We start from the raw sequence: 12,804 nt of genomic DNA on the forward strand, positions 1-12,804 counted from the left end.
GATCACCAGAGGGCAGCTCCTGCACTGAGCGTCTGCCCCCTGGTGGTCAGTGTGTGTCATAGTGACCAGTCATTCCCAGTATTTCTGCTTTTAGGGTCAGTTTTCATATTACCCTTTTACTATATAGGATAGAGGCCTAATGCACAGGTGGGGGCCTGCTGGTTTGCCCTGAAGGGTGTTCCGGATCAGGGTGGGGGTCCCGCTTGGGTCGCTGGCCAGCCTGGGTGAGGGGCTGATGGTGATGGCTGTTTGCAGCTGGTCACGCCCCCTTCAGGGTGAGGGCCCCCATTGGGGTGCCTGGCCAGTTTGGATGAGGGGCTGATGGCTGTTTTCAGGCTGGCCAAGCCGGGGACTGAAGCTCCCAGCCTCTCCTTTTGTTCTTTCTTTTTTTTTTATTCTGGGATTTATTTACCTTCTATACTTGAAACTTTGTTGCTGCTCCAGCTCCGAGGCCACAGCCTGCTGAAAGCAGGTATCTGGGGTTTGTTTATCTTCTACAATTGCAACTTTGTTGCTTAGAGTGGAGCTCAGAGCCCGGCTGCAGCGGGGAGGAAGCTTAGCCTCCTCCATCACTGGAACAAGCAAGCCTCCTGCTCGCTTCAGCTGTGTGGCTGCCAGCCACCATCTTGGTTGGGTAAATTTGCATATTCTGCTGATTAGCCAATGGGAAGCGTAGCGGAGGTATGGTCAATTGCCATGTTTGTCTATTATTAGATTAGATTCTACTATTATATTTTTCTTACTATCAGCATATAGTAATCGTGATATCTACAAAGGTAGACCTTATCGTAAGATTCGTGTCCCTTGGTCATTGATTTCTGATTCATTGTATGCTAATAAAAATGTCCTAATGCCCAGTAAATGCTTTTACTAAGAGGATTTTCACACACGCCCTCAGATCATATCATGACTTAAAAGGTCAGCAGGTGTTTTCATTGCATACCCTTAGATGTTTTCAGAGCTTAGAATAAAGAACTGTGATAAAATTACATCTCTAAATCTACCAGTGATGGGTAACACGCTTATTTAACTATAAAACATTTAGGTGTATTAACCCTTGAACAACACAGATTTGAAATGCACCAGTCCACTTATATGCAGCTTTTTTCATCTTGTAAACAGACAACATAAACTTATGGTATCAATAAAAGTAGTACTGTAAATGTATTTTCTCTTTTGATTTTCTTAATATTTTTCTCTAGCTTACTTTATTGTAAGAATACAATATATAATACATGAAAACATGCAAAATATGTGTCAATCAACTATTTATGTCATTCGTAAGGCTTCTTTCTGGTCAGCATTAGGCTAGCAGTAGTTAAATTTTGGGAAGTCAGAAGTTACACAGGGATTTTTGACTGCGAGGGTTAGTGCCTCTAACACACGGGTTGTTCAATGGTCAATTGCAATGTCTGTTTTCTTGCTTTTAGACTTGTAAGTTTTTGGCAATATTACTAAAACTTCCAAGTAGTATGAAAAATTGACAGCATGAATGCAAGGATTATCACACTTAAAATATATTCTTGGAATATCAAAATGAGATAATATTCAGTGTGATGTTGGAATGTGATCAATGAGATGCAATGAACCCAATTATGCAAAGCAGTTATTTTGGACTTATCATTCATCTGCATGCTATCTGAATCAGGATTGAATTAATTACTAGCAAAGGGAAAGGTAAGGAACTTGCCTTTCCTCAAAACAGTTAGTGATTTTTAATTAACATTAAATTCATGGAATTCTTAGCACTGCTCCAATCATTCGGAAATCCTGTTTTCTATTTGTTTGTTTTATTTACAGCACCCTGTATAAAATGTATATTAGGAAAACATTTATTGCCAATTTAAAAACAGTTGAATAGTTTTTTTCTTAAATATACTAGACAAGAATATTGAGCCCTGACCGGTTTGGCTCACTGGATAGAGCGTCGGCCTGGGGACTGAAGGGTCCCAGGTTCGATTCTGGTCAAGGGCATGTACCTTAGTTGCAGGCACATCCCCAGTGGGGGGTGTGCAGAAGGCAGCTGATCAATGCTTCTCTATCATCGATGTTTCTGACTCTCTATCCCTCTCCCTTTGACTCTGTAAAAAATCAATAAAATATATTTTTAAAAAAAGAATATTGAAATCCTTGTGGTTAAGGGGTCCTCAGGAAGCAGGTTTTAAGGTGGTCCCCAGTGAAGGACTTGGACCAGAGGAACGGAGGTAAAGCTGTCCACAAATAGCTCCGAAATCAAGGAATTGCAACACCCTGTTGCTGTAGGTTTGAATGGGGAGCTCAGAGTCGGGCTGTTCAAAAGGCAGTTGACAGTTAAATAAATCCCAGTGTGCCATGTGGTATTAGCTTTGGAGATTTAGCCGAAGGGTCTTTCCTAACATCAGCTGCAGCCTCATTTGGCTCTTGTGTGTTCTCTGCTCACCTCATTTAGATAACCATTTATCCTTGATGCCCACGCCCTTCATTGTCCCTAGGTGTCCTTTACTCCATCTGCCTCCATGGAGATGGTTCTCCTGCCACTCTGTCGCTGTGATTCGTTCGTACCTCCCAGGAAATACTGGCTCTCAATCAGCGTCCTCTTTACCTTGTGTCAACTCAACCGCTTAGCCCTTATAAAACTTTATTTCCCAGTGTGCAGAGGTTCACAGCATGGCTTCAAAGCCACACCTCTTCCCATGCAATGCAAGGAAATGAAACATACAGTGATTTACAACTACTATCAGGCGAGTGATGTGTAGCCTCAATTTATAAATTAAGCCAGTTATTTATACCTTCTTCAGAGCAAGATGCACTAAGTGCAGATGCTTCAATTTAGAGGGTAGGGATAAAGCAAAATATAACTTTAAAACATTCTTTAAAAAAGTCTGCTTCTCTTAGAGACTTAGGCTGTTGTAAGTCTGAACATTTTGGTTCATTCATTGTCCAGGGGAAAACTGATGATGGGAACAAATTCGGGTCCACTTTTCAGAAACAACATAAAGATGACTTGCCATCGTGGCTTATTCAGTGGCTCATGACTTTAATAATTTGTTGCAAAATTTAAGGTGCAAGGACTATGGGATAAGAGGGTTTTAGGTTTGACTGTCTGCCTGATCCCGTTAGTGAGGAAGCCAAGCAACATTCGTTAGACTGAGAAAACTGATGTTTCAGTGGCCCTGTTCGGTGTGGATTTATCTCAAAATCATTATCCTTAGAGGGAGATCAGGTTTGGGAGCAAAGCTAGGCAGCTGGGTGATGCCGATAAGCTGATTAACTTACATATTTCTGCCATTTCATGTTATTTGATATTCTGCAGATTTCAACATTTTTGTCAGAAAAAAAAATCAAATATGCCTTTGATAAAACAAGTTTTGTTTGAATATTGGTCGGGTCTTCATGTCTGCTGTTATTTTATTCCAGCTGGGTCCCGGGCCTCATACAGCAGCCAGCACGGCCACCTGGGCCCAGAGCTGCGGGCCCTGCAGTCCCCAGAGCACCACATAGACCCCATCTATGAAGACCGCGTCTATCAGAAGCCCCCTATGAGGAGTCTCAGCCAGAGCCAGGGGGACCCTCTGCCGCCAGCACACACCGGCACCTACCGCACGAGCACAGGTGTGTATTCAGGACCCCACCCCGTGCCCTCTCCAGGGTGGGTGGCATGCTTGGGAGCCCCACAACCCTCCCTCATGGAAGGAATGTGTGTGTGTGTGTGTGTATGTGTGTGTGTGTGTGTGTGTGTGTGTGTGTGTGTGTCCTCTCTCCTTACAAGCATTATGATACCTGTGTGATGGTGATGATGGAAACCAAACCTGAGTCCAGTTTACCTCCGTCAGTATGTTGTAAATGAAAGATATACCATGGAGGGTGTAAGCTTATTTTGTCAAACAGGCAAACTGAAGGAAGCAGGATTAATTCCTTATTCATCCTTACTAAAGTATTTAATGAATATAAGTCCTCGAGAAAGCATGGTCATTATATGGGATGTAAAAGGCATATACCTAATTCTGGTAAGTATTTTTTTAAATTATATAGTCTACCTACTAGGCAAGCTTGGGGAAAAAAACATATTGACTAAAAAATGTAGCATACTTTGTATGGCAAACTGAGAATTTATTTTGTACACACTATTAGGCTGAATTATATGAAATTATTATTTAAAGATTGGATGTTGGCCATTGCATGTGGTTCAGTCAACTGTTTAACTTTCCTGGATTAAATCTATATTTTGAATTGAATACCAGCAGAGGCCATATGAAGAAAGACATGTATTTTCCCAGAATGCGCAGCCATTGGCAAAATAATGGTCAAATGTCATGACTCAGCGTACCAGAGAACACTTAACTATAAAATGGATATAATTGAGATGTTGAGAATTGCACTTATTATAAAGCTGAGCATTGATAAGTAATCTCAGAAAATATCATGTAGATGATTTGCGGAGAGCAGCGCTCTCTCTTTCCTTCCTAATGATCCGCATTGGCCTGGACAGGGGCTGAGGCTGGGAAAGCAAAGCCCTGGTCTACACCTGGGCACACAGGGCTCTGCCTCTTCAGATGGTTCCTTCTAGTTACCACCAAGTAGAGCGAAGCAATTTTGTTAAACTGCATTATGATATTAAATTACACGTCTTGAAATCCAGTCAAGCTAAGTTGCTTTTATAGTTGATTATTGGTATTTACATTTCAGTTTTTTACAGCATCGTAGGCAACAAGGGATAAAATACTCTTTATTTTATTTTTGACATTGTAAATTCCATCCAGTTTTAATAATAGCTATCTTGGTTTAGAAGAAAAAGAATACCCATTTATTCTTCTGTCAGAATCTCTCTCACCTTCAGCCTGCTAAACCCACACCCATGTGAGATTGGGCTGGTGTAACATTTAGTTTGTTGCATGTTATTAAGGTAATTTTATAAAAGATGGTGATAACCTCAGAGATGTTCAATATCTAATCTGAATAAACACTGACAACTAAAGGGATTATGTTCATTCTCAGTTCTATATTCATATGCTCTTAGAATGATCTCATTAATAAAATTCTGGGGAGTTAATGAAAAATCAGCTGTAATAAGATATAAATACTTCATGCATGTATGTCAGATTAAAGACAAAGAAAGATGCTGGCACTTCTAAAAAATAAACAGAACTGTAGAGTTTTTTCTAAGGCAGGGGACCTGGGCCAGATCCCGCTGGCCGCCTGTTTCAGGAGCCCTGGTGAGCTCAGTAGGATTATTACATTTTTAAATGGCTTACAATGAAAAGTTAGAATCTGTTTTGTGATATGAAAAATTTATATAAAATCCAAATTTGAGTGTTTATAAACAAAGGTCTTGAAATGTGGCCGCACCCATTCATTTAGTATCAGCTATAGCTGCTTTCCCGCTGCAGCGGCCGCATTGAGTAGCTGTGACAGAGACTAGATGGTAAAGCTGAGAATCCTTACCTTCTGGCACTTTAAGGAGGAACTTTGCCAGCCTCTGCTCTCAGCCATCGATGGAGGATGGTGCTGGATGAATGAATGAACGAGTGCTTTCCTTTGGTCTAAGGGCTTCACAGGGGAAAACCTGTTTGCCTGGCTTCTGTAACAGTAACCTCTGCCCTGGCAGAGATCTGAGGCTGTGACAACCAGCTGTCAAGGACCCCACCCCAGCCTGCACCTTGGAACTTGAGACACTTTTGAGGAAATAAGCTGACTTAATGCAACACTAGGGACATTTCCAGAAGTGCACTGGAAATCTTGCAGGATTACATGTAGGAAGAACCATCTCCTCCAGCTCCTAAGCATAAAACCATGAGCTCTCACCCACCCTGGTTACTCGCTATTTCTACACTTAATTCCCTTCATTTAAAATCCTTACACTTTCTCAGCTAACCCTGTAACTCTAGGGACTATCAGAACCCACATGTTTGAGAAAATGCCTGTAAGATAGGCATATCATTTACTCATACATTTTATACATATGATACAATATTATTAAATTGTACCTAGTAAATGTCAAGATTAAAAATTGATATAAAGAAACATTGTAGGATGGCTTTCCCATTTCCAAGAGGACATTTTTCACATCCCCTGTGCTGTACATTCCACTGGAGACACTGGGTCAGGCCTTTAAGAGGCTCCAGGGCCAGAGCAAGTGCCCTAACTCTCTGGGGGAAAGAGGACATGCTCTTATGGGCCTGTCACACTTGAAGTGTTCAGGCGCCACTAGCTTTTGGCTCAGATTGGTGGCCGGGTGAGTTGAGCACCAGTCTTATCTCTGCCCTTAAGTATCAGGCCCCTGGCTGGAGTTCCTCCAGTTTAATTCCCAAAGCATTTGCACGTGATGCTTCTGGGAGAGCTGGGCAGGGGAATTGAAGGCTGGTTGCCCCTCTTCAAGAAGTCAGGACTTGGGAATGAAGACAAGTGTACTTGTCTACACAGTGAGGGAATCGCCAGATGGTGCCATAGTTTCAAGCAGGTGAGACCGATGACAACGTATGTAGCATGCCACTACTTTCAGGGACTGTTCTAAATGCTTTGAATGTATTTACAAATCCCCAGAACCACCCATGAAGGAGGTGCTATTATAATGCTCACTTTACAGATCAGAATACTGAGACATAGAGAAGCTGAGTAATCTGCCTGAAGTCATACTGTTTGTATAGAGCCAGTTTCCTCCCTCCCTCCCTCTCTCCTTTCTTCCTTCCTTCATTTATTTATTATTTTAATTTATCTTTACTATTAAAAGTATTACAGATGTCCCCCTTCCCCCTGTTGGTCCCCTCCATCCCACTCTCGCTCCCCCCACCTTAGTCTTCACTGCATTATTGTCTGTGTCCATGGGTTATGCATATATGCATATAAGTTCTTGAGTTAATCTTTCCTGCCCACCCTCCCCCTTACCTCCTCTCTTCCCTCTGAGATTCATCAGTCTGTTCCATGCTTCCATGTCTCTTGATCTGTTTTGTTTGTCAATTTATATTGATCATTAGATTCCTCATGAGATCATGTGATACTTGTCTTTCTCTGATTGGCTTATTTTGCTTAGCATAATACACTCCAGAAATTTATAAACAACTCATATACATCTTAACAAAAGGAAGACAAACAATCCAATTAAAAAATGGGCAAAGGTCCTAAATAGACACTTCTCCAAAGAGAACATACAGATGTCCAAGAAACATGAAAAAATTCTCAGTCGCTAATCATCAGAAAGATGCAAATTAAAATAACAATGAAGTAACACCTCACATCTGCCAGAATGGCTACCATCATCAACATATCCACAAACAAGTGATAGAGAGGATGTGGAGAAAAAGGAACACTAGTTCACTGGTGATGGGAATGTAGACTGGTACAGCCACTATGGAAAACAGTATGGAGATCCCTCAAAAAATAGAACTGCCATTTGACCCAGTGATCCCACTTCTAGGAATATATCCTAAGAAGCCTGAAACACCAATTAGAAAGAATATATGCACCCTGATGTTCACGACAGTGCTATTTACAATAGCTAACATCTGGAAACAGCTCAAGTGCCCATCAGTAGGTGAGGGGATAAAAATGTTGTGGTACATTTATGCCATAACTATGCAACTGTAAAAATAGAGCCAGTCTTGTCTAGCTTTATGGCTCAGTGGTTGAGAGTAGATCTGTGAACCTGTAGGTCACAGTTCGATTCCCAGTCAGGGCATGTGCCTGGTTGCTGGCTCAGTCCCTACTAGGGTTTGAGCAGGAGGCAGCAGATAGCAGATTACTGATTCTCTCTCATGATCTCTCTCTCTCTCTCTCTCTTTCTCTCTCTCTCTCTCTCTCTCTCTCTCTCTCTCTCTCTCGCTTTCTCTCTGAAATCAATAAAAAATATTTTTTAAAAAGAGAGCCAGTCTTTAAACCTTCACACCCAGGCAGTCTTGCCTTAGAACCTGAGCTCTTAATAGTTATCTTCGTTGACTGACCCTGCATTTATAAAAATCATCATTTAAAAACAAAATAAATGTAGATTCCTTCTCATCTATAGAGCTTCAGGATTTTATATATCTTGTTATTCAAATACTATCTGTTCAGGACATATCATGTGCTAGATGCACTGGCACATTCAAAGAAGCTTAAATCAACTCCTTGTCCTTGAGCATATTCACTTTCATATCACAGAAAAATCACAAAAATTAACTGGTAGTGGATGGTAATATCTTAAGGGCTAAATAAATATTCTAGACAAAATTGAAGACAAAGTATTAATAAAAACACTAAACAACACAGTGTCTTTCCTAGACAACCTGTGACTCAATATTGTGTAGTACGCAATCCCCCTTCCTGCCTATCCCGAGACTGCCTTCTTCTCTTTTCCGGGCAAGGAGTCGGGCTGCAGGAAGGTGTGGATTTTTCAACCACGTCCACCTTGGTCATTCAGGGCAGCGGCTGTGCTCCCTACCACCTCAGGTCCCTGACATCACTCCTGGCTGAGTGGCCACTTTCCTCTCCCTGCCCTGCTCAGCACTTGGCTGGCCCATCCCTGGATCTCCTTTGCCCCAAACACCACAAAGGCTTTCTTGAGTCACAGACAGTTCTAGAGCTGAGAGATACACAAGGAGATGACTGCACAGCAAAAACCGGAAAACAGCTGTAGATACTGAAGATGAGATGTTAAAGCTCCCTCAACTTCCCACCAAAGGGGATTTCTCAGCGTTGCCCCTTGGGCTCAACTTCCCAGCATCTTTTCTCATCTGTCCTCTCGGTCTTCCTTCTCCATCTATCCTGTTTGATTGCCATACTAAGCCACTCACCCTGTGACTTTATTATAAAGGGTAACGCAGATCTCTGACATCAAGTCAGATGAGGAGCACAGTCTACCTTTGGGTTTTCAGAAAAACTTTTCTAGGCTTTCCTAAAATAAATCTCCCTAATGATGGAGATTTACCTACGAGTATTTGTACTTATTTAAATACATGTTAGAGCAGTGGTCAATAAACTCATTGGTCAACAGAGCCAAATATCAACAGTACAACGATTGAAATTTCTTTGAGAGCCAAATTTTTTAAACTTAAACTATATAGATAGGTACATTGTTATTAACTTCATTAGGGTACTCCTAAGGCTTAGGAAGAGCCACACTCAAGGGTCCAAAGAACCGCATGTGGCTCGTGAGCCGCAGTTTGCTGACCACAGTGTTAGAGGATCAGGGTACGCAAATCCTACTTCTCATCTCTCTTTTGCTCCAGTCTTGTGGATGGTGAAACATACAAATAAGTTCACTGTTCACATGTAAAATTAATAAGATTTTATTTAACTGAGCAGCCCCCTATTGGCCACAGCTATGTCAGAGAACATGGTCTAAAGAGGATTCCCCCCGCCCCCCGCCCCCAGCCCCAGACCTCACTTAGACACTTCAGGCTCAGGCATGCTATCCACTGCAAGACAAGAACCGCAGACCTCTTGCCCACCAGGCCAGCAGAAGGGGGCAGGCTCTCAGGTGGCCCGCTGGCCTCCATGGGCCCAGATGTGCTCTTACTAGGGAGGCAGAGAGAAAGTTGAGATAGAAGCCAGCCTCACAGCCCCAGAGAAGGTAAAATCCTGATTCAGGTAAAAATTACTGAATCTGCAGTGGTTCATGGTCAAGAGGGCTCCCCAGAGGGTGCCATCTCACCAGACATGGCAGTCACTCCTGTCTGTGGGGCCAGTAAGTGAGGAGAGAGAGGCAGAGGCAGGCTGCCACAATCATGTGGACGGCAGCAGGAAAAGCAGGCCTGTGAGGAGGACTGTGGTGCGAACAAACCCACCTGCTTTTTTAGGACAACCAATATAACATCCTGCAGGATGAAAATCTAAAGAGTCACACTCTTAACTAAGGTGTCTGTTGAAATAAAACATACCTTTCATCTTGGAAAAGGCTTCTCAAAACCAGAGTCTGTACAATAGACACAGCCAGACAAGGATTATGTGAGCCTCGTGAATTTGCTTATACTGAAGTCTATTAAGCAAAAACAAAATAACACGAATTGGTATTTCAAACTCAAGACACATCGATGACTGTCAACTTAAGAGTCATTTTATTCACACAAACTCTTGCCTCTGACAACCTCGCAGACACGTCTCTCTAAACTAGTGAGAATGGCCGACGTCTGCATCAGTGATAGACACATGAATTTCCCGATAGATAAATGTGATTCTAAGTAAGTGGAGAAATTGAGCTTTTGGTAATGGAAGTGTCAGCTTGTAATAAAGAATGAATTATTGCCCTAACCGGTTTGGCTCAGTGGATGGAGTGTCGGCCTGCGGACTCAAGGGTCCCAGGTTTGATTCCGGTCAAGGGCATGTACCTTGACTGCGGGCACATCCCCAGTAGGGAGTGTGCAGGAGGCAGCCAATCGATGTTTCTCTCTCATCGATGTTTCTAACTCTCTCTCCCTCTCCCTTCCTCTCTGTAAAAACTCAATAAAATATATTTAAAAAAAAATAATGAATTATCACAGACACATTGCAAGGGGAAAACATGCTGAATATTATTATGAGGTTGACAAGTATTGCAACATAAAAAGAAAAAAGAATGTGGTGAATGCCTGGCCAGTGTTCTCAGTGGTTGAGCGCTGACCCATGAACCCGGAGGGCAGGGTTCGATTCCTGGTCAGGGCACATGCCACGGTTGCGGGCTGGACCCCCAGTGTGGGGCATGCAGGAAGCAGCCGATCAATAATTATCTCTCATCATTGATGTTTTTATTTCTCTCTCCTCCCTTCCTCTCTAAAATCAATAAAAATATTTTAATGAAATAAGAGAATGTGGTAAAAATATTTGCACATGTAGGCAAAATATTTTTAAAAATCTTTATTCTCTGCAATACCAGCCAGTGCTTAATAAAGTTATAGAAGAATTACATAGAACCTTCATATTCATAAAATTTTATTTTTATTCTTTAATGATACATAAATAACATTTGCAGTTAAAATCAGTTAAGTCCAGAAAAATATGGATTATTCGCAGTTTATTGTTTGTGAATGCTGTTACTTCAGACTATAAAAATGATTACTTCCCATTGGAGCAAGTGAAATTACTTCTTAGTTTAAAATTTAGCCTTTTTTAATTAATTAATTTGTTAATTAATTAATTTTATTATTAGTTAAGGTATTACAAATGTGTCCTTATCACCCCAATTTTACCTTTTTTTTAATCTAAAAAGACAGGGGCACATTATCACCCAAATGGAAATGTTTAATAAGCTCAATGATAAATAGTGTCTTAAAGCTAGGAAGAGCTTCCAGATGCTTACCTATATCAACTCCTTTTATATGTAAAATTGTGTAAATAAAAAATCTTATTACAGCTAAAGGAAGACAGAGTGTTTGCTAGTAGAACAGTTCATGGTAAAATTCAGAAACATCAACTCCAATAATAATGATTACATACTACTAAAAATTCTGCATTAAATGCCACTCCCCACAAATGTAATAATATCTGACATTAACAGATTATCTTAAGTTTACTTGGGGTATTTTCCATTGCGTTTGGCATGGATCAGCCTGTGCGGAGCGCAGAAAATTAAAAGACCTTTATGGTCAATTCTAAATGATAATCCTGTTGAAAATGTAGTGGCTTGGTTTCTAAAGGTCCTTCATTCCTAAAGTAACAGAATTAAACTCTATTGAAGAGTGTGTAGGCCTTGTTCTTGGACCCACTGTCACCTAAGCCATCTTTATTTTCTGAACTTGCAGAGGGAATTCATAGCATTTAATTAGCTTACTGCATGCTATTTATGTAACATATGTAAATGTGTTTTTTTATGTTTTCATATTTCTGTATATACGCATCTACCCATTTTATGGTAGATGTGTTCTTTTTCCCACTGTCAGTAAATAATACATTAGCCATCTATCATCATCAGAGTACCTGGAGAATGTTTGATTTTATTAAAAAGGATCTCTCTTCCTCTCTTTCAAATATAATGTGTAAAACATCTCTCTTTTTACACGCTAGGCCTTTATTTGTGTAGCTCTATGGAAAACAGATAATTTCATGAACAACAAAGATGTCGGGTGAAGTTTCAAGTAACCTGCTGAAGAGGCAAATTCTAAAATCTCCTCAAAGAGACCAGTGTGATGGTTCATTGAGTTCTAAGAGCTTATTGAGGGATAAGGGGCTGTTTTCAGGGCAAGTGAGAAGAGGGGTGCTTACAGACCCGATGAAGCACCTTCCACTTCAAGTGTTTGCCACAAGAAGGCTCAACTGAATAGAGTAATCCTACCAGGCAGGTGATTTGGTAATTGAGCTCTAAAATTTAAGTAAGGAAAATGTATAACAGGACAGGAATAAGGGAAATGTTGTATTAAAAGAAAATCTTCTAGTAGTGTGACCAACATCTGCTTATCCATGCAAATAAGAGCTGTGGTTTGCATAAGCACACCAGGTCTGCACTGCAGAAAGGGCGAATTGAATCTTTATGTGTTGAAGTCATTTTTTTAATGTCATGTTTAAAAGCATAAGGCAAGTACATGGTGGCATTACTGATGGCTAGTTTGAGACCTGTTAGATTCTCACACGTGTTTTTTGTTTTTTCCATATGGCCCTATAACCTTTCTCCATATTTGTATTGGTATTTTACATTATTTTACTGCATTGATCAGTTTAAATTATTTCGATTTGGAGTTACCAACTTGAATTCTGATTTTATAGTTTTAAATTATCACCACTATCATATTGATTGTGACCTAACAGACATAACACAGCTTTTCTGGTTGTAAACTTCATGTTTATTAGTCTAATCTGATCATTATGAAACTTAATCCATCAGAGCAGTCCTCATTTCAAAAGTCAGCTCCTCTGGAAATGTACATTCTTTATTTTAGAAAGATGGGC

General features: G+C 40.8%; 1 protein-coding gene across 2 annotated transcripts in view; it reads left to right on the forward strand.

Moving 5' to 3' along the window:
- The window catches only part of CTNND2 (catenin delta 2), a 339,572-nt gene that overhangs the window by 21,241 nt on the left and 305,527 nt on the right, over nt 1–12,804 (forward strand). The window contains exon 2 of one of the 2 annotated variants that reach the window (XM_006769453.2): nt 3,397–3,591. In XM_006769453.2, coding sequence (XP_006769516.1) covers nt 3,519–3,591 — 73 coding nt within the window. In that variant the 5' untranslated portion in view covers nt 3,397–3,518. Of the gene's footprint in view, nt 1–3,396; nt 3,592–12,804 lie in introns of those variants that run through there. The other variant, XM_006769452.2, reaches the window with a different exon arrangement.

Source organism: Myotis davidii, unplaced genomic scaffold (genome assembly GCF_000327345.1).
Source record: "Myotis davidii unplaced genomic scaffold, ASM32734v1 scaffold143, whole genome shotgun sequence".
NCBI classification, from domain to species: Eukaryota; Metazoa; Chordata; class Mammalia; order Chiroptera; family Vespertilionidae; genus Myotis; species Myotis davidii.